Source organism: Pseudozyma flocculosa (assembly GCF_000417875.1).
Source record: "Pseudozyma flocculosa PF-1 unplaced genomic scaffold scaffold00018, whole genome shotgun sequence".
In the NCBI taxonomy this organism is placed as follows: domain Eukaryota; kingdom Fungi; phylum Basidiomycota; class Ustilaginomycetes; order Ustilaginales; family Ustilaginaceae; genus Pseudozyma; species Pseudozyma flocculosa.
In genome coordinates this window covers 402,521-425,894 of record NW_006920886.1, presented here as the reverse complement: position 1 = coordinate 425,894, position 23,374 = coordinate 402,521, and the positions used below count along the sequence as shown (strand labels likewise).

The window sequence follows — 23,374 nt, the reverse complement described above, 5'->3', positions numbered from 1 at the left end:
CGCTGCTTTCCCCCCTCTAAGGATCTATCAATCGCCCATCGCCGCCATCCGTCGTGGTCGTGGTCGTGATCGTTGTGTCGTCGTCGTCGTTGTCACCGCCGTCTCCTCGATGGCGGGCCTGTGTAGGCCGGTGGGCAGCGCTGTGGCCGCTCTAGGCGGCGCCACTGAGGCCGGGGACGGCCGTCTGGCCGGCGGGAACGCCGCCGGTGACGCCCTCGGTGGCCTTGAAGGCCTGCTCAAAGTCGGCCTTGATGTCGTCGATCCACTCGATGCCGACCGAGACGCGAATGAGGTCCTTTGTGACGCCCGAGGCGAGCTGCTCGTCGTCGGGCAGCTGCTGGTGCGTCGTCGAGGCCGGGTGGATGATGAGGGTCTTTGCGTCGCCGACGTTGGCCAGGTTGGTGGCGAGCTTGAGCGAGTCGACAAAGGCGCTGCCGACGGCGGCGTCGCCCTTGATGCCAAACGAGAGGACGCCGCCGAAGCCGCGCTTGAGGTAGCGCTTGGCGACCTCGTGCGACGGGTGCGAGGCGAGGCCCGGGTACGAGACCCAGGCGACGCGCGGGTGCGCCTCGAGCCACGTCGCCAGGGCGAGGGCGTTTTCGACGTGGCGCTGAACACGGAGCGAGAGCGTCTCGATGCCCTGGAGCAGCATAAACGAGCCGAAGGGGTTCTGGCACGGGCCCAGGTCGCGCAGAATGACGACGCGCGAGTAGATGGCAAACGTGATGGGACCAAACGTGTCCCAGAACTTGAGGCCGTGGTAGCCCGCCGAGGGCTCGGTGAACTGCGGGAACTTGCCCGAAGCCTTCCAGTCAAACTTGCCGGCGTCGATGATCACACCGCCGATGGTGGTGCCGTGTCCGCCGATCCACTTGGTGGCCGAGTGGACGACAATGTCGGCGCCGTGCTCGATGGGGCGGACGAGGTAGCCGCCGGCGCCAAACGTGTTGTCGACGATGAGCGGGATGCCGTTGTCGTGGGCCACCTTGGCGATGGCGGCGATGTCGTGGACGAGGTACTTGGGGTTGGCGATCGACTCGATGTAGATGGCCTTGGTCTTGGAGTCGATGGCCGCCGCGTAGTCCTCGGGCTTCTCGGAGCGCACAAACTTGGTCGTGATGCCCATGCGCGGGAAGAGGGTGGACCAGGCGTTGTGGGTGCCGCCGTAGAGGTACGACGACGAGACGATGTTGTCGCCGGTGTTGCACAGCGCGAGCACCGCCATGCCCTGCGCGGCCTGGCCGGACGACGTGGCGAGCGCGGCGGCACCTCCCTCGAGCGCGGCCATGCGCTTCTCAAAGACGTCGTTGGTCGGGTTCATCAGACGCGAGTAGCTGCGAGGTGGAGGCGAGGAGAAGCGCGGGCCGGAAACAGGGAAAAGGCCGAGTCAGCGATGCGGTCCAAGTCCGGTCCACGCGATTGCCATGTCGCTGATCGGCCGTTCTGTCCGTCGAACAGCCGCCGACCCGGCTGTGTGCTAGGATTGAATGCTTCCGCCACACCGCGATGCAAAAGGCGAGCCGCCCGCGAGCAGCACTCACATGTTGCCAAAGGCGCGGAGGCCGAACAGGTCGGCACCGTGGGCCGAGTTGTTGAAGGCAAACGAGGTCGAGGCATAGATCGGAACGGCCCGGGCGTTGGTGGCCGAGTCGATCTCCTGACCGGCGTGGAGCTGTTGGACGTGTGCAGAGATGAAAAGCATGGTATAAACGTCGTCAGCTCAGTGCCTCTCTTCCATCGGCGGCGCTCGTTCTGCCTCGGTCGCGTGGACGCGATTGCTCCTCCTCTGACCCCGCAACCAGCCATCCGGAGGAGCCTCCCGCGCTGATTATCTCGACGGCGGGCGTTGGGACGCACACGGGATGCCGCAGAACAACGGCCCCCGCTGCAAATCCCGCCGACAACCTCTGCGGCGCAACTCGATCGGCCCACATTTATTCTGACTGCGGTCCAACCGCGATCCGAGGCGCCAATCTCGCTTTCGCCCGCGATCCCGGTCGGCTGGGCGCCTGGGACGACCAAACGGCCCCTGCTACCTCCGTTCGACCGATCTGACGGGGTCTCGGTACACCGGCTGAGAGGCGAGAGCGCCGAGACTCACCTGGAGGGTGTCGAAGTGGGACATGATGGGCAGGTGCACGAAGTGGAACCGATGGGACGGAGGTGTGCGGGGAGGCAGGGGAGGGGTCCAGGCAAGAAGGAGCGAGGGAGACGGGGGCACGGTGGTGGAGCGCGAGAGGCGACTGCCGACAGAGGAGCGAGGTTCTTATACCACCTCCCACCGTCAGGATGGGGAAGCCCGGATAGACGAGGCGAGCGGGGAGGGCGCGGCTAGCGAAGGCGAAGGGCCCCACGAGGAGCGAGGATCAAGGCCATGTCGCAGGCCAGGCCAGGCTAGGCCGGGCCTCCCGCTTGCGTGCTTCGCTCTGTGGAATCTAGCAGTCACCGCCAGCTGCCTGCTGCACCGGCTGGCCCCCTGCCTGCCTCCCCAGCCCTTCTCCTAGCCCCCTGCCCACATGCTCGTCCATGCTTCTTCGCTCACGGTCGATGGACGCCATGATCGTATGGCAGCGCTGGTCACCCTGAAGCTCATCAGCGCCACGCCGCTTCACCGCCCCGTTGTCGGTCGTCTGCTTTGCCTGCTCTGCGATGGCACCGGCTGGAGCTGAAGGCGGAGCGAGCCAGGCTAAGAGGCCCATCTCAACATCTTCCTCGGCTCGCCAGAGGGAGCGTGCGAGGCCGGAGGCGGGTAGGCAGGCGTGGGGGCAGGGGCAGCGGTCGGGGGATTTCTTCTTGGTCTGCCCATCTCCGCTGGTCCGTGCTGCACTCGAGGAGGCCTTGGGCGAGGCGGTCGTCGGCGAGTCAGAGAAGAGCAGCTGGACAGGCCAGCAGGCAAGCGAGTTGGTGCGTTTGAAAGTCGAGAAGGGGAGCGGGGCGTCGAGGGCACAGTCAGAGAGGAGGCCGGGCTAGGGGTCGGGAGGTCGCAGCTCCAGGCAGGTGGAAGCGGAGCAGCGAAAAGCAAGATGTTGACATCCACCGGCTTGATGGCGTGATGGCAGGCCAGGCCAGGCAGGGTCCCCGCACAACCCTCGGCTGTTTGTTTCCTGCAGCTCCCAGCCGGCCTGCCCGTCGGGCTCACAAGGAGCCGGGGCCACGTTTTCTGGCCCGATGAGGTGTCTTTCGACGCCGTCCATCGGGTCAAAAGCCGATCGAACTCAACTGTCCACACTCGGGACCGAGATCCGGGCCTCCACCTCGCTCGTTGTCCCAAGTCGGACGACGAGATGTCTGGCTGGGCCCATCGAATACAAATCGACTTAGCCTGCACGTTACACGCCGGGTCGCGCCGTTGTATTCAAAAATTTCCCTAGGCCCGCCTCACGCGTGTGCGCTTCTTATGCGACGTCGGGTTCCAGCCGGGTCGAAATAGACTTCCGAGGTGCCCTTGAGCTCCCTCCCTTGCTGACGACTACCACCACCACCGACCCTTCTCTTCTAACAGCTCCCGTCGATCGACGACGTCCCCTCTCAGACTCTTTCTCGCCACTGTCAATCACCTGCGAACTTGTCCATCTCGATCGCGAGCAGTCAAGTCGCTTGCTTCCGGGCTGATCAGCGGAGCCTCTATCACGACATCCGGATACGACCCCCTTTCTCGCGCATACCGACCAGACTAGCAGCTTTTTTGCCCCAGCAAAGTGGCCTCGACAATCGCGCCACACTGCTGCATCGCTACCGGCTGTCCCTCGACTCGGCTCGTCTCATCACGCCCCGCCTCGCCCGGTCCCGGCCCAACCCAACCCGACTCGACCTTTGCATGTCGCGCTCGCCTATCCTGCCCAATCTGTCGCACGCAACCCGTCAGCCCTCCACGTCGCCGGCAGAGCTAGGAAGGTAGCAGCGGTGTCTCGCCTCGGAGCGCGCAGGCGCTAGCAGGACAGCCGTCTCCGTCGAAGCTGCCGAAACCGTAGAGGCGACACGGCACCCCCGCCCGCTTCGACCTGACCTGCAAGCTCGACCGCCCGCCTGCTTGACTGCCCGCCTCTCCGGCGCTGGTCAATGTCTCGCCCATCGACACTCTCCGGTCATGAATCCGAACCCGAAGAGCAGGCGACGGCAGGCGTAGGTACTCGACCCTCGAGCGCTACGAACCCGAAAGCATCCGACGGCTCGGTCCGGTCCGACGCCCGGTCACGACACAGCCGTCGGAGCTCTGCCGAGCAAGCCCCCGCCAGTGGATCGTCTCTGCCCCAGCACGCCGTCGACCGCGATGGTAAAAGCGACAGAAACGGCTCCACTGCCCGTCCGCATGCAAAGCGCCGGCGGCTCGATGCCGATCTCGGCTTCTCTAGCCCGGGACCCGCCTTCAGGATCGTCCCCGAGGACGACACTGCTAGCAGCAGCGGCGCCGAAAGCAACGGCAATGGCCGCCCGCGACGAGCCCGTCGGAGTGTCATAGGAAGCGGGAGCAGCAACAAGGACGCCGCGCAGTCCAGCCCGGTGATCTCCAAATCACGTCTGCAGCCGATTGCATCAGTCGCGAACCCTCGCAAAGCTTCCCCAGCCAAGGCTGACAGCACCAGCGGGCGCGACGGCGGCCACCCCGCTCGCGGTCGCTCGAGAAGCTCCGCATTGGGCTCAGCGAATGCCCCGGAAGCAGCTCTTCGCAATGGTCGGGCGCCTCCGACCGACCTTCGCGACGAAGTTGCCGACGAGCCTGATGACGCTCTCGCCTCGGATAATGATGGCAAAGACCCTGGTGCATCTGCGACGCCGCTCGCGGTGGACCGCGGTCCTCGCACCCGCATCACGCCCATCACTGCGTCGACGGCCCAGCGTCCGTTTGACGAGATCCTCGCGCTGAGGAGACAGGAGCGGCTTCAAGCGTCCCAGGAGGCGCTCGAGGACGTCCATGATGACCACGACATGCTCGTCCGCGAGCTCTTCCACCTTGTCAAGTTTGTCACCCTGATCGGCTACGACCCAGAGGTGGCCAAGCAGGATCGCAGCGACGTCTTTTCGCAGTTCCAGCAGGAGCACGACCTCCGCTTCGCCCTCGAGGCGGACGGCGCTGGGCCTTCAGGATCCCGAGGCGGCCGCGTCACCCGGCGCGGCGTCAACGCCCGACTCGAGGGTCTCTCGCTGAAACGAGCACAACCGCCGGCGACGCCCGTTGCTACCGCCGCAACGGAACAGCCGACATCGTCAACGTCTAAACGTCGGGAGAGCTCCGCGCGGCTCAGCCGTCGGTCCGCCAGCCTGGCCTTTGACGATGCGGACGACAGCGCCGGGAGCGCCGAGCCGGGTCCGAGCACGGGTGGGAAGCGTAAGGCCAACCACCGAGACGGCGAGAGCAAGAAGCAGGGCAGGGCGAGGACCTCGGCCAACGGCCGCATCGTTGAGCTGGCCGACAGCCCCTCGACGGCTCGGGACCGACGTTCTTCATTCGGCAAAAAGGGCAAGGCCAGGCGGAGAGACGATGGTGCAGGCCCTCCTTTGGACGACGACCTCGACGAATTTATCCGTAGACACCGGCAGCCCCGTGCGCTACCCGACACGCCGCCGCCAATACGGGCGCTGGCGCCGCAGCACATACCGCAGCCCCCTGCGTTCCGAGGCTCCGTCTGCGACCTTTGGGCGTCGTTTCGATACGTCGACGACGAGGAGCTCGACCCTCGTCAGGCAGACGAGGCCGAACAGGAGCTGCTCGAGGCGTACCTCCGGGTCGACCGCGGCAGACGTAGCGGTCTGATGGCGCTTGACGACGGCGAGGGCCATTTGGCTCACCTTCGACCGCACAAGGCGCCCCGAAGCCGCGATCGCCAAGACCACCTGCTCGAGGCCATGGTTTCGATGTCGCAGCAGATGCGGCAGAACCACAAGCAGCGCATCACCCTGGCCAAGCGAGTGTCGCGCATGGTCGCGGCCTACTGGGACCGCCAGTCGGGATCGAGCGAGCGCGAGCGGCGCGCCGAGGAGAGGCGGCTGAGGGCACTCGCCAAGTGGACGGTGCGCGAGGTCGCAAAGCAGTGGCGACTCGCCGCCAACGTCGTGCGTGCCAGGAAGGCGGCCCGCGAAAAGGCGGAAAAGGACAAGCTCGACAAGGAGCAGCTCAATGCCATCCTCGAGAAGAGCACGCAGATGCTGCAGAAGCAGCACGAGGAGATGGCGCGCATGGACCTCGGCAGCTCGAGCAGCGACAGCGAGCGCAGCTTCTATGATGTGGACGAGGAGGAGGAGGAGGAGCTTGAAGGCGACGACGGCGCTGGCACCGACACCGACGCGGGCTCTCAGACCGGTTCGGAGAGCGAGGCGGTGAGCGTCGTCTCGGCCGGCAGCAGGCTAAGCATTAAGAGCGGAGGCGACGGGGGCAGGCGGCTGGTTGAGATGCTCGACAATGAGGAAACGGGCCGATTCACGACACCGTCGCCCGCACCGGCTATCGAGGAGCAGGCGACGGAGGCAAGAGACGAGCCGCCATCCCTTCGAGGCCTTGATGTTACCTCCGGGCAGGAGGATTCGTTGTCTGCTGTCGACGAGGCGGACAACCCCTCGGTCGGGGCCATGGATCGAGACGATGCTGCCGACGCACCCGCTCGACGAACACCTCGCACCCGACGATCGACGCGATCAGCATCGCTCGCCTCGTCCTCAGCCGCGACCGGCCCTGCCACGCCCGACCCGGATGGCGAAGACGTCGACTTCTCCGCCGTCGACCCGGAGGCTGCGGCCGAAGACGAGGAGCTGGAGCGAAAGATGTGGGAGGAGGACGAGGCGGATGACAGCGAGGACGCCGGCCTGGCCGCCGACGCCGACGTGCCGATCGAAGAGCTCTTGAAGCGCTACGGATACGGCAACGGCGGCGAGGGTACCGAGAGCGTGGACGCCACCGAGGACGAGGAAGAAGGCGGCGAGAACAAGGAAGTTGCCGCCGCTGCCGATACCGCAGCGAAGCAAGATCTCGACATTACTGCAGCAGACGAGCCGGCCGACGCCATGTCCGGCATCGAGACCCCGCCGCTGCCAACTCAATCAGGCGGGCCCCCGGACGACGACAGCATTCGTGCAGAGATGGCGCCGACTGCCCGCACCAAGACCGAGAGCATCGCCAGCGATGTCGAGTCGGCCGACGAGGACGAGGACGAGGACGAGGGCGAGGGCGAGAAAGCGGGAGAAGGGGCGGGCGCTGCTGCTGCTCGCTCGCGCTCCATGACCCGCGCGTCGTCATCGTCGGTCCTCCATACGCCCGATCGGGCAAACTCGGCGTCGGCGTCGGCTTCGGGCGCGGGGACCGGCCGCTCCAGACAACCGTTCCTTTTGCGCGGCCAGCTGCGCCCCTACCAGCAGATCGGCTTTGAGTGGCTGGCGGGCCTCTACGCCAACGGCGTCAACGGGATCCTGGCCGACGAGATGGGCCTCGGCAAGACGATCCAGACGATTGCGCTGCTAGCACATCTGGCGTGCGATCGCGGCGTGTGGGGTCCGCACCTCGTCGTGGCGCCGACGAGCGTGATGCTCAACTGGGAGGTCGAGTTCAAAAAGTTCCTGCCGGGCTTCAAGATCCTGTCGTACTTTGGCAGCCAGCGCGAGCGCAAGGAGAAGCGCGTCGGCTGGAACACGGAGAACGCGTTCAACGTGTGCATCACCAGCTACCAGCTGGTGCTGGCCGACCAGCACATCTTCCGGCGCAAGCCGTGGGTCTACCTCGTGCTCGACGAGGCGCACCACATCAAGAACTTCCGCTCGCAGCGCTGGCAGACGCTGCTCGGCTTCAACTCGCAGCGCCGGCTGCTGCTGACGGGCACGCCGCTGCAGAACAACCTCATGGACCTGTGGAGCCTGATGTACTTTCTCATGCCCCACGGCGTGGCCGACCTGCCCGGCGGCGGCGCCTTTGCCAGCATGAAGGACTTCCAGGAGCGGTTTTCGCGGCCCCTCGACCGCGCCATCGAGGGCGGCGGCGCCGCGGCCATGGACGACGAGATGCGCGCCATGATTCACAAGCTGCACACGGTGCTGCGCCCCTACCTGCTGCGGCGGCTCAAGAGCGAGGTCGAGCGCGAGCTGCCCAGCAAGTACGAGCACGTCATCCGCTGCCGCCTCTCGAAGCGCCAGCGCTTCCTGTACAACGACTTTATGTCGCGCGCAAAGACGCGCGAGAGCCTGGCCAGCGGCAACTACCTCAGCATCATCAACTGCTTGATGCAGCTGCGCAAGGTGTGCAACCATCCGGACCTGTTCGAGGTGCGACCGATTGTCACCAGCTTTGCCATGCAGCGCTCGGCCGTGGCCGACTACGAAGTCAAGGAGCTGCTGGTGCGCCGACGGCTGTTGCAGCAGCAGCAGCAGCAACAGCAGCAGACGCCGTCAATGCAGCTTCCAGGGCGGCAGGGCGTCCCCCTCGACAGGGTCGATCTCGACGCCATCGGCCTGCGCATCACGGCGCACGAAGAGGAGGCGCACCTCACGCCCATCCTCAGCCGCAACCTGCGCCGCCTCGATGCGTCGCGCAAGCTGCCGTTTTTTCGAGAGCCGGCGCGCCCACGCCTTACTGCCGGTGGCGTCGTGGGCGGCGACGACGGCAACGACGCCAAGACCGAGACCGAAGCTGCGGCCCGCGACGCCGAGATCGACACTTGGAGCCTGGACGGCTTCCGGCGGACGCTGGCGCAGAAGCGGCACCGCGCCGAGGTGGAGCGGTGGAACCACGCGGCCTACGTCAACCACCTGCGCTGCCTGCGCCGGCCCATCTACGGCAAGAGCGTCATCTCGCTGGTGCGCAAGCTGGGCGAGGGCGGACGTCTGCTGCCGCTCGAGGCCGTCGAGGCGGATCGCCGCGGCTTCCTGGACCGGTGCGACAACGTGAGCCGGCTGGTGGTGTCGAACGCCGCGCGCGTCGAGTCGTTGCAGCCGACCATTGACCGGTTCGCCTTTGTGACGCCGCGCGCCGTGGCCGTCGACATGCCGAGGTACGCGCTGCCCGGCCTGACGCCCGCGCTCGACGCCCGCCTGGCGGATCCGCGCTTCGACACGCTGCACCCGGTGGCCGTCAAGCTGCACATTGCCTTTCCGGACGCGTCGCTGCTCCAGTACGACTGCGGCAAGCTGCAGCAGCTCGACGTGCTGATGCGGCGGCTCAAGGAGGGCGGCCACCGCATCCTCATCTTTACGCAGATGACCAAGGTGCTCGACATCCTCGAGGCCTTCCTCAACCACCACGGCTACCGCTACCTCCGCCTCGACGGCGCCACAAAGGTCGAGCAGCGCCAGGCGCTCACGGAAAAGTTCAACCGCGACCTGCGCATCTCGGCCTTTATCCTCAGCACGCGCTCCGGCGGCCTCGGCATCAACCTGACGGGCGCCGACACGGTGCTCTTCTACGACCTCGACTGGAACGCCGCCATCGAGGCGCAGTGCATGGACCGCGCCCACCGCATCGGCCAGACACGCGACGTCCACATCTACCGGTTCGTGTCGGAGCACACGATTGAGGAAAACATGCTGCGCAAGGCCAACCAGAAGCGGCAGCTCGACAGCGTCGTCATCCAGGAGGGCGACTTCACCACCGAGAAGCTCGTCGACCAGCTCGGCGGCACCCGCGGCAGCGGCGGTGCGGGCGCTGGCGCTGGCGGTGGTGGGCGCGAGAGGATCGGGTGGAGGGACATGCTCGACGACGACGGCGCCATCGAGGGCGTCAAGGTGCAGCTGCAGGGCGACGGCAACGGCGCCGGTGGTGCTGGCGGTGGCAGTGGCATCATCGACGACGAGAGGGCCCTGGCCGAGGTCGAGGACGAGGAGGACCGCATCGCCGCCAACCAGGCGCGCGAGGAAATGGGCATGGACCAGCTCGACTTTGGCGACGAGGGCAAGCGAATTTCGGCGAAGGCGGCCGAAACAGGAGCTGCCGCTGCGACCGATTCGAGGCAGCTGTCCGAGACTCCTGCCGATGGTGACGAGGCCGACGATGGCGAGGACGAAGGGGACGACGACGAAGACGAGGGTGGGACGATCGACGAGTATATGCTCAGGTGCGTGTCAGTGGCGTCGCGCGGTCGCTATCGGTGGCGGCGGCGTCGGCGGTTGCGGCTCCTCGTCGAGTTGGCCCGGTTCCAAGACTGACCCTTTGCCCTGCATCCTCTGCTCGCCATCGACCCGACAGGTTCGTCGAGGCCGACTGGGACCACTTTGCCTGAGCGCTGCACCGGACCGCCCCAGGTCCGCGCCATCCCCATCCACGACTGATTGTAACAATGTACCGCAGCACATCATCAGAACCAGGCGAGACAAACGAACCCTTCCCTGCCTCGTGCGTCGTCACGACGACAATGACGACGACGACGAGGACAGAGGGGGCTGTTTCTGCCTTAGCAACACCGCTTTCAAACGAGCCTCGCGCAAACGGTTGAGGAGGTCGGCTCGCGAGTCCGCTGGACTGGCCTCGATGCCCTTCGCTGTCGCTTGCGTCTGTGCTTCGTCGGCGGGAGAGGCCGGAGAGGGTGCGCGGGGAAGAGCGAGGCGCTGCTTTTCCTGTTGTAGGCGCGCGAGGAGGCCGGCCCGTCGTCGTATCACGTCCTCTCGCAGCGGTGGAGTTGGGGATGCTGCCGAAGACGACGGGGATGGAGGGGAGGAGCAGGGTGGCGGCGCCGAGACCGGTGGCTGATGGGGAGGGGAGGCGGGAGGCTGACCTGGTCGGGGCACCGGCTGTGGATCTGGTGGATCGTCGTTTGGCTCGAGTGCGCCGGTGTCGGAGCGCCTCTTCTTGCGTGGTCTCCCTGCCTTTTGGACGCCGCGGCTCCCGGCTACGACGGCCGATGAAGATGAGGACGACGCCGAAGCAGCAGCAGCAGCAGCAGCAGCAGCGGCGGAGGGGGCGGCTGGAGCAGCCTCTGCAGGCGCCATTGGATACCGGACCCAGCGACAAGCGTCATAGGCCTTTAGATCCCTCCCGCTGCGAAGAAAGGTGGCGACCTCGTGTGCAAAGTGGGGTGCGCCGTCGGGACCGAGGAAGTCCGAGAGGAGGTTGATGGCCTCGTTGCTCTGGATGTCGAGCGACTTCATGATGCTGAGGGTGTAGGTGGTGAGGAACTCGACGTCGAGGTTGGGCCATGCGTAGAGGTCGCGGCGGACAAAGGCGGCGAGGCGCTGCTGCAGCGTCGCCGAGGTGGCGATCCGGCTCGGCGTGGGCGGCGCGTGGAAGCCCGTGTAGCGGTTGGAGCCGACGTGGAGGACGTAGGAGCCGGTGCGGTAGACGTGCTTGCGGCGGGCGAGGGCGAGGTCGGCGTCGCGCTGCGCCTCGGTCGAAGGCCGCCGCGCAGGCCGACGTGCGCCGACGCGGTGGGCAAGTTGACGTCGGATCGACTCGTTCTCCTGCTGCCTCTGCCGTTGCTGAGCGGCGAGGGTCGAGGAGGAGTAGGGCGAGGACGTGGACGAGGACGAGGACGAGGCGAAGGCGCCGTCGGTGGCGGCGTCGATGGGAGGGCGGAGGTGGTAGCGCAGGCAGTCGTCGTCTGCGCGTATGCTGTGTACGACGTAGGGTCCGACGCTGCGTTGGCAGAGCGGACACTTGCGTTTGAGCTCTGCCCAGCGGACGATGCACTCGAAGCAGAAGCACGAGTGCTGGCAGAGGGGCAGCACAGTGAGGTCCTCGATGGGGCCGAGGCAGATGAGGCAGGTAGGCCCGTCGTCGTCGTCGTCGTTGTCGTCGTCGGCGTGATCCTCATCACTGCCGGCTGCTTTGGCTTCTAACATGGTTAGGGCAGGCCGCTGGGGGGATCGAGGGCCGCCGTCATGGTCTAGGTCGGGGCGGAGGGGTCGCTTGCCCTTGTCGAGGGGGGTGGGGTTGGGTGCCACTTCGAGTGCTAACGATGGCGGTGCGGGGTTGTCAGTGGCGCGCGAGGTTGGTGGCGATCCCTCAGGCTGTCTCGCCATGTTCTGAGAGACAGGAGACACAATGGCGTGGACCGAGGACGAAGGATGAAGGTGGTGGCGAGATCGAAAGCGAAGACGCTGCTGAGCTCGACTGAAAGGGGGGTGGCCAGGGCGAAGCGCGGCGGGCGGCAGAGGAAATTCACCGCCTTGCCTCCACACACTCGGCCTGGCTCCGACTGACCCGCAAGGATGGCGCTGGCCGGGCAGAAGTCGACTTGGCGCAGAGTTGTGGCGACGGCGGCTATCACGAAGGCGACAGACCGTGCTAGGGTGCTGTCCTCTCGCAACGAGGTCGTCGACAAAGCTTTCGTCCATATGGAGGGAGTGCCAAAGGTGGCGTCGAGGGCCACGATTCCGGCAGGCAGAGCTTGCGTCCAACGTCGAGCGTGGCAGGCCCTCGCGGCGTACGTGTGTGTTGGCCCGCGTCCCGAGGATGGGCGCGATGCTCGGGCGTGGTGCCGCGCCGGGAAGGCTTGATTGCCGACGTTGCCGGCCAAACGAGCCGACGCTAACCTGCTGTCTATCCCCTCGCCGCCGACCCATCCCCGACATGCTTCCCTCGCCATCCGCCCAGCCATCCCTCGTAACCGCTTCCCGACCCTTCCATACCGCCCTCCCCCAGTCACTGCCGCAATGATGAGCCCGAACCCCAACATCAAGGCCATCATCTTTGACATTGGCGGCGTCGTCGTCGGCAGCCCGCTCTTTGCCATCAACGCGTAGGTCCAGAGCGAGGGCGTGCGCGCCGCATGCTTCCCTTCGATCGCCAGCAAGACTCACCGCCTTTCGTTCATCTTCTGCCTCGGACGCATGCCTGCCGCCAGATACGAAAAGGACCACGGTCTGCCCTTTCAGTACCTCAACGTGGCCATCACTGCGCAGGGCCACGGCGGTGCTTTCCAGGTGAGTTTGGCTGCGGGTTCAGGCCCTCGACCGGGGTCGACTCACCGACTGACCATGCTTCGACCCTCGACCCCGTGCTGCGTGCACCAGCGTTTCGAGAGGAACGAGCTCGACCTGTACTCCTTCTACCGCCAGTTCGGCCACGAGCTCAGCAACGTCGAGGCCAACAACCGCCACTATACCGCATTCTGCAAGGCAAGGGGAATGGGTGAGTCCGTCAGTGCAGCACCCTTGCGAGCAAGGCCGATGTGCTGACCACCTGGATGAGCGCCGTCTGCCCTTGTGACGCTGGTCAGATGTCCCGGCGCTACCAAAGGAGCTCAAGATCGATGGAAGAGACGTGAGTCTTCACCCGACAGCCCTCGCGCCCGCAGTCCGTAAAGTGAATCGACGTACTCACCATCCCCTCCCATCTCTTTCCCTGCGGCCGCGCTTCGACCAGCTCTTTGGCCAGATGATGCGACGCTCGCTCCAGGTCGACCCCAAGATGTCGCACGCCATCCAGAAGCTTCGCGGTGCGTCAGCTTCCACGCCTCTCGCCTTTGCCTCGAACCACGCGCTGACATCCAGACCTCCCTTCTCCCCTGCACCGCTCTGACCTCGAGCAGCGACGGGGCGGTACAAGATCGCCGCACTGACCAACAACTTTGCGCCACCCACCGCGCCCTCGACCCCGGCAGGTGAGCGTGGGGCATCGGGCCCGGCACCGTCGCTCGAAGAGGAGCTCGACCACCTCGGCCTCGGCGCCAAGCAGGACGGCGTCAAGAACCTCTTTGACGAGTACATCGAGAGCGCAAAAGTCGGCATGCGGTAAGTCTGCGACCGCCGGGCTGTCCCACAACTCCAAAACAGCCGGGGTACTGACCGTGCACGCGACGGCCATTCCCATCCCCCACCTGCGCGCACATGACAGCAAACCCGACCCCAACTTCTACCGGTACGCCCTCGATCTCTTAAAGGTCGAGCCGAGCCAGACCGTCTTCCTCGACGACATCGGCCACAACCTCAAGGCGGCAAAGGATCTCGGCATCTTTACCATCCGTGAGTGCTCGCTCTGCGCGTGCGATACCGACCGGCATGGATGCTTACCCGTCTTTTGCTCTTGGATCCTGGCTCCTCTGCCCGCCCCGCTCGATAGGCGTCAACTCAAAGGACTCCACCGACGCCCTCCGCCAGCTGTCCAAGGTCACTGGGCTCGAACTCCTTCCCGACCGCCAGGGCGCCAAGCTCTAGGAGACACCAGAGCCTGCGTGGCGCGGACAAGAGATAGAACAAGCGTAGAGGGAGAGCGGCGTCCCTTGCCCCGTACCGTCGCGTCCGCTTCCTGTAATCCGATGCGGTGCTCGCTAGCAGAAAGAAGCTCGGTTGGCGCATCTCCTCCATGTCCGCCATCGCCGCGTCCGAGTCGGTCGTCCACAGAGCGTCGGCAGCGTCGCTCCATGATTCGGATGTTCAAGGCTTGTATTTTTCAACGAGATGACGCCAGCGGCCGTCATGGCGATGGCGCCGGCGCCGACAGCGGACGCGAGCAGACAAGCGACGTCGCTGCCCAACGAAGCCGGGCCGACGAACGACGTCGCCCCGCCTCTCGCGCCTCGAGCAGCGGCCGGCGGCGATTGGCGAGTGCAGGAAACGAGGGACAGGCGGTGAGCAACGGGTCGAGGCTGGCCAGTCCAGTCTACGCTGATTGGACGAAGCCAGGTCCCTTGTAGTTTTCGCTCGTGATACCTGCGCACGCGGAGCAAAGGAGACCGAAAAATCGACGGCTGATGAGCAAAACCGAAGGGGCAGATGACGAGGGAAAGCCGCGCTGAACGCGCGACGATCAACTCACCGGTGATGGGGTTGAGCTTCTCCTCGATGGCCTTCTCGTTGGTGGCCTCCTGCCACTCCTTGGTCATGGTCCTGGGCGGGGCAGCGGCTGTTGAGGGAATAAACAAGAACGGCAGGCCGACAAGAATGCAGGTGTGGTCAGCAGCAAGTTGGGGACGCATTGCTGCTGCGATGAGTCGATGCTGAATCCGCCATGATCGCAGGTTGGTTCCCGGATGTCGACACGGGCCGGTGAGAGCAGCGCTGAGCGATACCGCAAGAGACTCACCGAGGGTTCGGAGCCAGTAGAAGAGGCCGACAGTCGCGCCAATGAGGCCGATGACACCACCAAGGGTCTTGGCGCCCTGGCCGGGCTGGGTGATGGGCTTGCGGGGTCCGTGGGGTCCAAAGGAAACGAAGTAGGCTGATGATGTCGAGTGATAGATGAAGGAGAAGGTCCGGAGGAAAGAAAGCCCCGCGTCAGCGATCGCTTCTCTGGAGTGATCAGGGTTCTGTGCGACTGCAGCTGAAGTGCAGCACCCTCCTCTGCTGCCGATGATCCGATTGAGAACCCCCGAGATGACGAGCTGCCAGTCAAGGGCCGGCAGGAGGTGGCCGGCAGGCGCGAAACGCTTTGCCTTGCCTGGCCTTGCCTGGCCCAGTGCAGCCGCATTCCAAGGCCGGCGCATCGGTAGCGATCCATTCGGCAGCACTTACCAGCCTTCTTCTCGTCGACGCTGAGCTCCTTCCAGTCCTTTCGCTGGAGCTCCTCGAGCTGCCTGAAAACGCCGTACTGCTCCTCCTTGGAAAGGTTCTTCCAGCTGGCCTCGATGTTAGGGACGACCTGGGAGAGCTGGAGCTTGTTGGGGCCCTCGATGAAGGAGCCGGCGCTTCGCGCGGTCTCGTGGGTCCATCGCTCCTCCTTGGTCACCATGGTGCGGCGGCCGAGGACCTGCGGGGCGGAGCGGAGACCCGTCCGGGCGACACGAAGGGTGTTGTTGGCCAGCATCGCGGTCGGTACTGATGTGTGGGTGAAAGCGGGTGCTGAAAACGGCAACGGCGGATGGTGGTGGCGACGGCGACGGATCAGTCGAGCTGGCGAAGACGTCGAAGCGGACAAGACAGATGGATGGGCGGGCGGATGGTGATGATGATGTAGTGGATGGTCCAGGGTGGAGGCGGCGAGACAGGAAGAAGGATGGGCGAGAAGGCGATCGATGACTGGAGCACGGGCGATGGGCCCCTCTCGCCCCTGCCACCCCTTCCGTCAGCCGCCCTAGCGCCTGGCCCAGCCAGCCAGCCAGCTGGCCAAGCGGACGATCCGCCCTCGAAGGCCCGGCCTGGCCAGCCTCGAGAAGACGAATTTGTCGGCGCCCGCCGCGACCCGGAGGCTGGCTTGGCCTGAAGAGAGAAAAATGAGGCCACGGATTTCAAATCGCCCAGCCAGCGACTTCAAACCCGTCGACGAGGGCCCAGCCCCCAAGGTCGAATTCAAATTCCAGCGCCAAGCGGATCCGGGCAAGCAAACACGCCTGGCCCGGCCAGGTCGGTGCGGGAATTCCGCCCGCCCACCGCAAGCGCCTGCTTTCAGCCGGCCAGACCCGCGCCCCGGCTCGGAGCGCTTTGGCTTGATCGGACGACGGCCCGCGCCCGCAACCCGCGCCTGGCCTGCTCTGGAAGCTTCGCCCCTATCGGCCGTCAGAGGGATGCAACAAAGGGCCTCGGCCTGGACGTGGAGCATGGTGGGCGCTGCGCACGGCCCCGTCCCGAGCCGTGGCCTGCCCGCTGGCCCGTCCCGTCCCCTCCTGGCCCTCATACTAGCCCCTCCTCGCCCTGCGCTCCACCCTCGACTTGACGTCTCCTTCGAGGCGCGCTCTCGCACCGCGCTATCAGCTCTACCGCGCCGCCATGGCCGCCTCGCCGGGCTCGACGCCGGCCGTCGAGCTGTTCAGCACCTCGATCCTGTCCAACCACAAGGTGCGGTCGCGCCACGAGCGGTTCACGGGCGTGTTCGCCATCAAAAAGATCCCCTACGTCTACCACGACCTCGCCTCGGACGAGGACGCCAAGACGCGATGGCGCCGCAAGACAAAGGACCCGCAGCTGCCCGGCATCCTGGTCAACAATGAGTGGCGCGGCACCTATGAAGAGTTTGAGGAGGCCGTCGAGTTTGGCGAGCTCGAAATGTTCCTCGGCATCGATCCGGTCAGCAGCGTGCCAGCGCAGCAGCAGCAGCAAACAGAAGCTGCTCCCCCGGTCAGCGCAACCTCGGCAGCCTCTGCGTCGGTCGAGCCGCCAATACACGCGGCGCAGCAGGCCACCAGCGCCAAGGATCCGAGCCTGTATCCGACCATCCACTTCGCCCCCGAGGGATCCGGCAAGCGGGCCGAGCCGACCGCCGACGAGTTCATCGCCTCGCTCGGCCTGGCCGACGACAGCCTGACAGAGGCCGACGCCGACGCGCTCCTCGCCAGCATCGGCACGCCCGAGGGCATCAAATCGGCACAGACTCACAAGAAGGCCTTCACCCCTTCGCCCGAGGCGGCTGTCAAGCCCCTGCGCCTGGCCAGGATGGGCAAGGCCACCGGATCCTCCTCTGCCGCTGGCGCAGCATTGGCGGGTGAGGGCTCGACCAGGGCGCCCGGCACCAGTCCGCGCTCGCCGCCCGTTGCGCGCTACTCGATCTCGCAGCGTTCCGGCAAGGCGCTCGCGGCCGAGGCCTCGGCGCTGGTCACCAACCGCAAGACGTCTGGCGCGCTCCTTCGCGAAGCGGTTTCGCAGGGCAAGAACCTCGACGAGGCGCTCGAGCAGAGCAAGATCAAGGACATTGTCTCGAACGAGGACCTCGACCACCTCTTTGCCTCTCTCGGCCTCAAGGACGCCGACCTGGCAGAAGACGAGGTCGAGGCGTTCCTCGAGGCCGGCGCGATCCCCGATGGCCTTCAGTCGGGCGGCAGCCGACTCACGAGGTCCTCGACCAAGGCTGACAAGGTCAGGGACGAGGTTGCCGCCCGCGAAGTGGCTCAAAGGGCGCGGGAGAAGGGATACGGTGTCGGCACCGGACCGACCCTACCGACGGCAGCAGCAGCAGGTACGCTGCCGGAGGCCATCGCCGAAGACGAGGCAGAGACGGAGACGGATGCGGCCGCCCCAGCGAAAGCTTCGCTCGCCGAGGCGCTCGAGATCACCGAGTTGAAGGCGGGCGTGGCAGGCGAAGCTGCAGAAGGGACGACGGGCAGCCAGGTAATCAAGCCTGACGACCCAGCAGAAGCAGTCGGTGCGGAACCAAAGACCTTGGTCGAAGCGTCGCCGGCCAACGCAGCGGACGAAGAAGCAGCTGTCGCGGAAGCGGACGCTGACAAGGAGGTTGCCGCGACGGGCAAGGGTGATGAGCCAGCGGATACAGCTGGAGATGCGCCGGCCCCGACTGCGACTGAAGCTGTCACCGAGGTCGAGCAAGAGGTTGGCAGGAACAAGGACACTGTCGCCGCAGCGCAAGCACAGGAAGACGAACCTGTATCGGCGGCTGACGCTGATCTTGCAGAAGGGGCAAAGGAACCGCCACAGGGCACTGACGCTCAAGTGCCGGCAGAAGCTGCATCCGTCGAGGAGGAGCAAGAGCCGGCAGCAGTCGATGCTGAGGCCGCAGAAGCAGCGACGGCCGACCCCTCCGCGCCAACGGAGGACGCTACAGGCCAAGGAACCGCCGGCGAGACGAAGACAACCCCAAAAGCAACCGCCGACGAGGCGTCGGCAGAGGTCGAGACCGTCGCGCCGTCGAAGGTCGGAGCTGAGCCGTCCGTTGGCGATGCGGCTTCCGACGGGGCGGCTGCCGCTGTCGAGTCCGGGGAGGGTGCGGTCGAGCCCGCTCCGGCCGTTGCGGCCGATGCCGAAGCTGATGGCAGCCAGAAGACGGCCGCCGCCGCGGATGTCGATGGCGACGCGGTTGTCGCGTCTTCTAAGACGGACGACGACGCTTCCGCTCCCGCTACTGCTCCTGCTGCTGCTCCCGCTACTGCTCCTCTGCAGCCCATCTCCCCCAACGCCACAACATCGGACAGCAAGAGCGATGCCGTAGACGCATCGGCATCGTCCGCCGTTGCCGTTGCCGCTTCGGCTGCGGCTGCGGCTGCGGCGACGGTTGCGGCTGCTGCTGGCAGCACGACGACGGCGGCGGCGGCGACGGCGAGCAAGACCAAGTCGCGCCCGCCCAAGTTGCGCTCGCCCAGTCCGACGCGTTCAGCACGACGGGCCATTGACGTATCTCGACCCAACGCCGCGCCGCCGCCACCCCTCCCCGCCCTCCCTGCGGTCCCACCGACCACAACGGCCCCCATATCGCCCTCTCCGCTCTCCCCGACGCCGCGGAAATCGATGCTACCCTTTTCCAAGACGTTTGGCAAAAAGTCCCAACAGCAGCAGCAGGTGTTCCCTTCGTCGACTTCACCTCCATCCAAGACTACGACGATGGCCAAGACGACGACAAAGGCCAAAGAGGACCCACCACCACCACCACCACCACCGATGACGACGGCGGCGGGTGGTGCGGCGGCAAAGGGACATCATCAGCGGACGATTAGCGAGATTCTCAGAGAGGCCGATCTGGTTCTGGGTCAAGGGTATGATTCGGGTAGCGATGCCGAAGACGACGATGGACTGGGTGCCGAGAGCCTGGATACCGAGTTCAGATAGCCTCGCCGTCTGCCCGCCCGTCTCTCCCCGCCGCTGTCGCTGTCTTCGTTGTTGGTGTGATGCTGTTGTTGACGCAGACGCAGACGCAGACGCGGAGGGAGGGGAAATGATGATAGCCCTGATGTATGCTTAGTCGGATGCGGAATGTATGGCGGGCGAGGACGGGGACGGGGACGAGAATGAGAACGAGAACGAGATCGAGATCGAGACAGCTGCTGGTCCCCGCAAGTGGGTGGATGCCGATATCTTCTGGACGTGGTGAGCGTCGAGTGTGCGCCGACGTTCGATGACGCGCGTGTGTGCGTGTTGAGTGGCAGAGATGGCGATCGAACCATGATCGGGTCACCTGCAGGCTCTCCATCCCTCATCGCGCTGCTCGCCTGCTTCGATGCGCTGGAGCGCAGACGCAGGAGCAGGGGAAGAAGAAGAAGACGACGTGCTGGCGACGGGCTGTTGCGTCTGCGTCTGCGTCTGGGCGAGAAAGTCGCTCTCTGCCTGGCTGCCCGACCAGAACGAGGCGTTCCGGACCTGGTTGAGGATGACTTCGTTGCGTCGTCGCAGCCCCGAGGTGGCATCGTTGCCTGCTGCCGCCGCGGCAGGCTCGGATGCGAGAGCCGGAGTCCAGGTCGATGATGATGAGCTCCTCGTGTGGTTGGCCAGCGGGAGCGGCGAGGTGCGGCGGATGGGATTGTCGAGCATCATCATCTCGCCCACTTCGGTCGTCGGATTCGCCTCGTCGCCGCCCCCCTCGCCCCGCTGCGCTGCCACCGCCGGTGCAGTCGCTGTAGGCAGCGGTCCGGAGACGTGGAACGCGTTTGTTGCTGCCGTCGTGGGGGCGTCTCTGCCAGTCGACTCATCGGTGACAGCGAAGGCGGGAGGAGCGGGCCCGACCGGCTCCGTGACCGTGTAGAATGGATGGGGTTCACCCGGGACCCATGCGTCGAGCGCTGCTGACCCTGTCCCGCGCCCGCTGTTGCCGGTGATGGCCGAAGTGGCAGAGGGGACGAGGTACCACCCGTCGATACTCGGAGCGCCGCCTTCTGCTGCTGTCGGTCCTTCGTCGCCAGACCTCGCTCCGTCCATTCCAAGCCTAGGCGGAGGCCCGTCGTCGGCCATGACACGCGCCGATCGGTTCTGTGCTCGCCTCGCATCGGCCTCGCGCCGCAGCGCGATGCTGCCCGACGGCAAGCGCGGCGCGGCCTCGCTGTAGCACTCGCCGTCCGGATCCAGAAGACCGCCCGTCGCGGCCAGATTGGCGGCAGAGTAGGGCGAGGCAAACGAAGTCGACGACGATGAGGGGTAGGGCCGCGGTGCATCTGGCCAGGCGTCCATGTTGCTGCCATCCGGGTCAAAGGGGGCAGGGGCCAGTGTCGTAGCGACGCTGGCCGGCTGCGGACGTGCAAAGGTGAAGGGCGTCGGCGTGTCGAGGCCTGTACTCTGGCTTGAACGGTCGTTACTGGTGGACCGGCCGCCAGAGCCGCCGCCGCTGTTGGTGTTGCTGGCTGCGCTCCCCGGCAGGAGGCCGTCCTGCGCCCTCAGCCGGTTGAGGAAAGCGAGGGCGTCGCGCGTTGATCGCGGACGGCTGGGGCCGGATCGCGTGGCCGAGCCCGCTGCAGAGGCTGCGGTACGATTGCGCGATCCGTACGTGGTCGCGGCGGTGGCCGAAGGCTCCAAGCCTCGCGAGCGGACGGCCTGCGCCATCCTCGAGACCTGAAGGTGCGCCTCGACGCTCTGCGCGGTACGGGTCAGTGCCGCCTGGGCGTCCTGCATGTCTTCGTCGGGCGTGTCGGCAGTCGTGGGGTTGGTCGTGGTGACCCTTGCCGCCAGCATGGCGCTCGCGGTGGAAAGGGACTGGAGGGTGGCGCTGCTGGGTAGCAGGAACGACGACCAGTCCTGCGGGGTGGCAGCCTGGACAGCTGCAGCGGGTGCGGAGACGGACACGTTGCTGCTCGACGCAGTGCCAGCTGCCGCATTGCCAGGACGCTGCTCGGGGTCGAGCGAGGGAAACGATATGGCCCCACCACCGGCTCCGGATGCGGGAAGGCGCTCGCTGAGGGGTGCCTGGCTGCGCCTCGTCAGCTCGTTGCGCAGCCACACGCCAGCCGGGCCCTTGTACCTCCTCGACCAGATGGGGTGCGGCAGCGAGATGGAGCGGCCGGATTGGGTCTCGTTCTGCGCCTGATGGCTGAGAAACGAGATGGCGAGGCCGGAGAGAGTGGTGTTGCGCAGGTGATAGGGGCGGAAGGCGGTGCTCGCGGTGTCTTGGTCGCTGAGCTCGCGCAGCTCAGAGCAGGGTGCGAGGTCCTTGACCAGCCGGTCCCAGCACTGCCACTCGGTCTCGGCATCAGCCTGGAGCGGGGAGAATGGCTGCTGGCGGGTGTGCCTCTGCTCGCCCCACAGCTGCCGGTGCTGTTCTCGGAGCTGCCTCTCTCGTTCTCTCAGCTCCCTCCAGAGGCGCTGCACATCTGGAGAGGCGGAGCGGGACTCGGCCATTCCGCGCCTGTCACCTGTCGTGCCCATTCCGCGGTCGATGCCGCCGGTGGTTGACCGTGGTGTGCCTCGATCGGGACGACGGCCGGGAGTGGCTGCGATGCCGGCTCGATCGGTCTCGGATTCGGAGCCGGATCCGGAATCGCTGTCGAGCAGGGTGGCAAACTCGTGGATCCTGGTGGCGAGGTCGATGGAGGGATCGCCGCCTTCACCTCCGCCTCCGCCTCCGCCTCCGCTTCCGCTTGCGGTGCCACGCGCCTGTCGCTGCTGCTGTCGGAAAAAGGTCGACTGTGCGGCGTTGAGGGCGATGACGGTGTTGTTGTAGACGCGCCTGTCGCTTCGGTGTGCGCTGGCGAGCGACCTGCCGGTGCCGGTGCGGCTAGGAGATGCGCCGGTGTGGTTGGGTGTTTCGACGTTGGTAGCGGTGGCTGCGTCAGTGGACTGTGCGGTAGGTGGTGGTGGTGGATTTGCGGGATCGAGGTGAGGATGCTGCCGCCTCCATTGGAAGCGGGCTACTTCTGCGGCGCGGTGGAGGCTTGCGAGCTGGAGCAGGCCATGGTTGTCTGCCGAGGCCGGGTGGACGTAGAGGTCGCAGTGCGGTGATGCGGGATCCTGGCCAGGACGTAGCGTGTGCTGGTGTGGGAGCGCGGTCGTCATGGTGGCGCTGCCATTCGCCAAAGGGGGGGTTGTGAGCTGGCTCCTTGACGCAATCTGTGACGACGACGACGACGTGGTCGGAAAGGATGGAAGAAGAGAGGGTCGAGGTGGCGAGCAAAGGCCAAAGGTGGAGGAGGTGAGGCGTGTTGGATTCGGAGGGCCCAGCCAGCGCCTGCCAGCGCCTGACCGAGGCCAGCCGGTGGCGGGCCAACCCGCCCAGCCAGCTGGCGCCGAGGGGCTGCAGCTCGACGGCTGACCAGCAAGCAGGCTACACATGCAGGCAGGCAAGGCAGGCTAAGCAGGCCAAGCCAAGCTCAAAATTCCGCTCGGACCTCTTTCAGCCACAAAAACCTTCTCTCTCTGCCTGGCTGGGCCAGCGCCCTCCCGAGCACGTCGCCCCAAACGAACGTGCTAACTTAGCTTTGCTTGCCCACGCCAGCATCGACGCAGGCACCGGCGGTACCGGCCTGCCTGTACCACCAGGCCGCAAGGAACAGCAACCAGGCACGAGCTAGGGGGCATTTACATGGCTTGCATGACTACCACCGCTGCTGCCGCCTCCGCCTCAGAGGGCTTGGCGGTTCGACGTGGCGAGTAAGTAATCGAGGGAAACGGGAGGGGGAAACAGGGATAGACAACAACAACAACAACAGCCGCCGCACTGTCTAGGCGGTAATTTTGTTTGCGCGGCCACGATGCCGTGACCATGGATGGGAAGCAGGGGGGGATGTCACAACGACGAGGGGCTGCAGGGCGCGACGCACGCATTCTAGGCGCGACGAGCACCCGGAGGGCGGTAGGCGTTGGCGGACCGCCTCACCGTCGTGAACCCGTCGTCGTTGTCGGCCGCCGCCGGTGTGGGCGACGCCTTGGCCTGGCAAGCGGCGGTGCG

At 66.0% G+C, this 23,374-nt stretch overlaps 8 protein-coding genes across 8 annotated transcripts in view; 3 read left to right on the top strand and 5 right to left on the bottom strand.

The window, feature by feature from the left end:
* Positions 1-151: 151 nt before the first annotated feature.
* PFL1_05221 (uncharacterized protein) lies at positions 152-2,125 on the bottom strand (the record flags this gene model as incomplete). The annotated part of the gene is made up of 3 exons (XM_007882750.1): positions 152-1,334; positions 1,542-1,672; positions 2,102-2,125. 3 exons carry the CDS (start codon positions 2,123-2,125, stop codon positions 152-154), a joined length of 1,338 nt encoding a protein of 445 aa, XP_007880941.1.
* A 1,934-nt stretch (positions 2,126-4,059) lies between these two features.
* PFL1_05220 (uncharacterized protein) lies at positions 4,060-10,193 on the top strand (the record flags this gene model as incomplete). Its single annotated transcript, XM_007882749.1, has 2 exons — positions 4,060-10,028; positions 10,160-10,193. The coding sequence occupies 2 exons, from the start codon at positions 4,060-4,062 to the stop codon at positions 10,191-10,193; spliced, it is 6,003 nt and encodes a 2,000-aa protein (XP_007880940.1).
* A 372-nt stretch (positions 10,194-10,565) lies between these two features.
* Positions 10,566-11,748, bottom strand: PFL1_05219 (uncharacterized protein; the record flags this gene model as incomplete). Its single annotated transcript, XM_007882748.1, has 2 exons — positions 10,566-10,598; positions 10,699-11,748. The coding sequence occupies 2 exons, from the start codon at positions 11,746-11,748 to the stop codon at positions 10,566-10,568; spliced, it is 1,083 nt and encodes a 360-aa protein (XP_007880939.1).
* An 813-nt stretch (positions 11,749-12,561) lies between these two features.
* PFL1_05218 (uncharacterized protein) lies at positions 12,562-14,064 on the top strand (the record flags this gene model as incomplete). Its single annotated transcript, XM_007882747.1, has 8 exons — positions 12,562-12,647; positions 12,753-12,831; positions 12,922-13,039; positions 13,128-13,171; positions 13,274-13,346; positions 13,440-13,641; positions 13,745-13,872; positions 13,970-14,064. The coding sequence occupies 8 exons, from the start codon at positions 12,562-12,564 to the stop codon at positions 14,062-14,064; spliced, it is 825 nt and encodes a 274-aa protein (XP_007880938.1).
* A 445-nt stretch (positions 14,065-14,509) lies between these two features.
* On the bottom strand, positions 14,510-15,652 carry PFL1_05217 (uncharacterized protein; the record flags this gene model as incomplete). The annotated part of the gene is made up of 4 exons (XM_007882746.1): positions 14,510-14,559; positions 14,666-14,752; positions 14,933-15,067; positions 15,361-15,652. 4 exons carry the CDS (start codon positions 15,650-15,652, stop codon positions 14,510-14,512), a joined length of 564 nt encoding a protein of 187 aa, XP_007880937.1.
* An 899-nt stretch (positions 15,653-16,551) lies between these two features.
* PFL1_05216 (uncharacterized protein) lies at positions 16,552-19,335 on the top strand (the record flags this gene model as incomplete). The annotated part of the gene is made up of 1 exon (XM_007882745.1): positions 16,552-19,335. One exon carries the CDS (start codon positions 16,552-16,554, stop codon positions 19,333-19,335), a length of 2,784 nt encoding a protein of 927 aa, XP_007880936.1.
* A 342-nt stretch (positions 19,336-19,677) lies between these two features.
* On the bottom strand, positions 19,678-22,482 carry PFL1_05215 (uncharacterized protein; the record flags this gene model as incomplete). Its single annotated transcript, XM_007882744.1, has 1 exon — positions 19,678-22,482. The coding sequence occupies one exon, from the start codon at positions 22,480-22,482 to the stop codon at positions 19,678-19,680; it is 2,805 nt and encodes a 934-aa protein (XP_007880935.1).
* A 769-nt stretch (positions 22,483-23,251) lies between these two features.
* The window catches only part of PFL1_05214 (uncharacterized protein), a gene marked incomplete at both ends in the record, with an annotated part of 3,265 nt that continues 3,142 nt past the window's right edge, over positions 23,252-23,374 (bottom strand). Inside the window, one exon of the mRNA XM_007882743.1 lies at positions 23,252-23,356. Within this exon, the coding sequence (XP_007880934.1) occupies positions 23,252-23,356 (105 nt within the window). The remainder of the gene's footprint in view (positions 23,357-23,374) is intronic.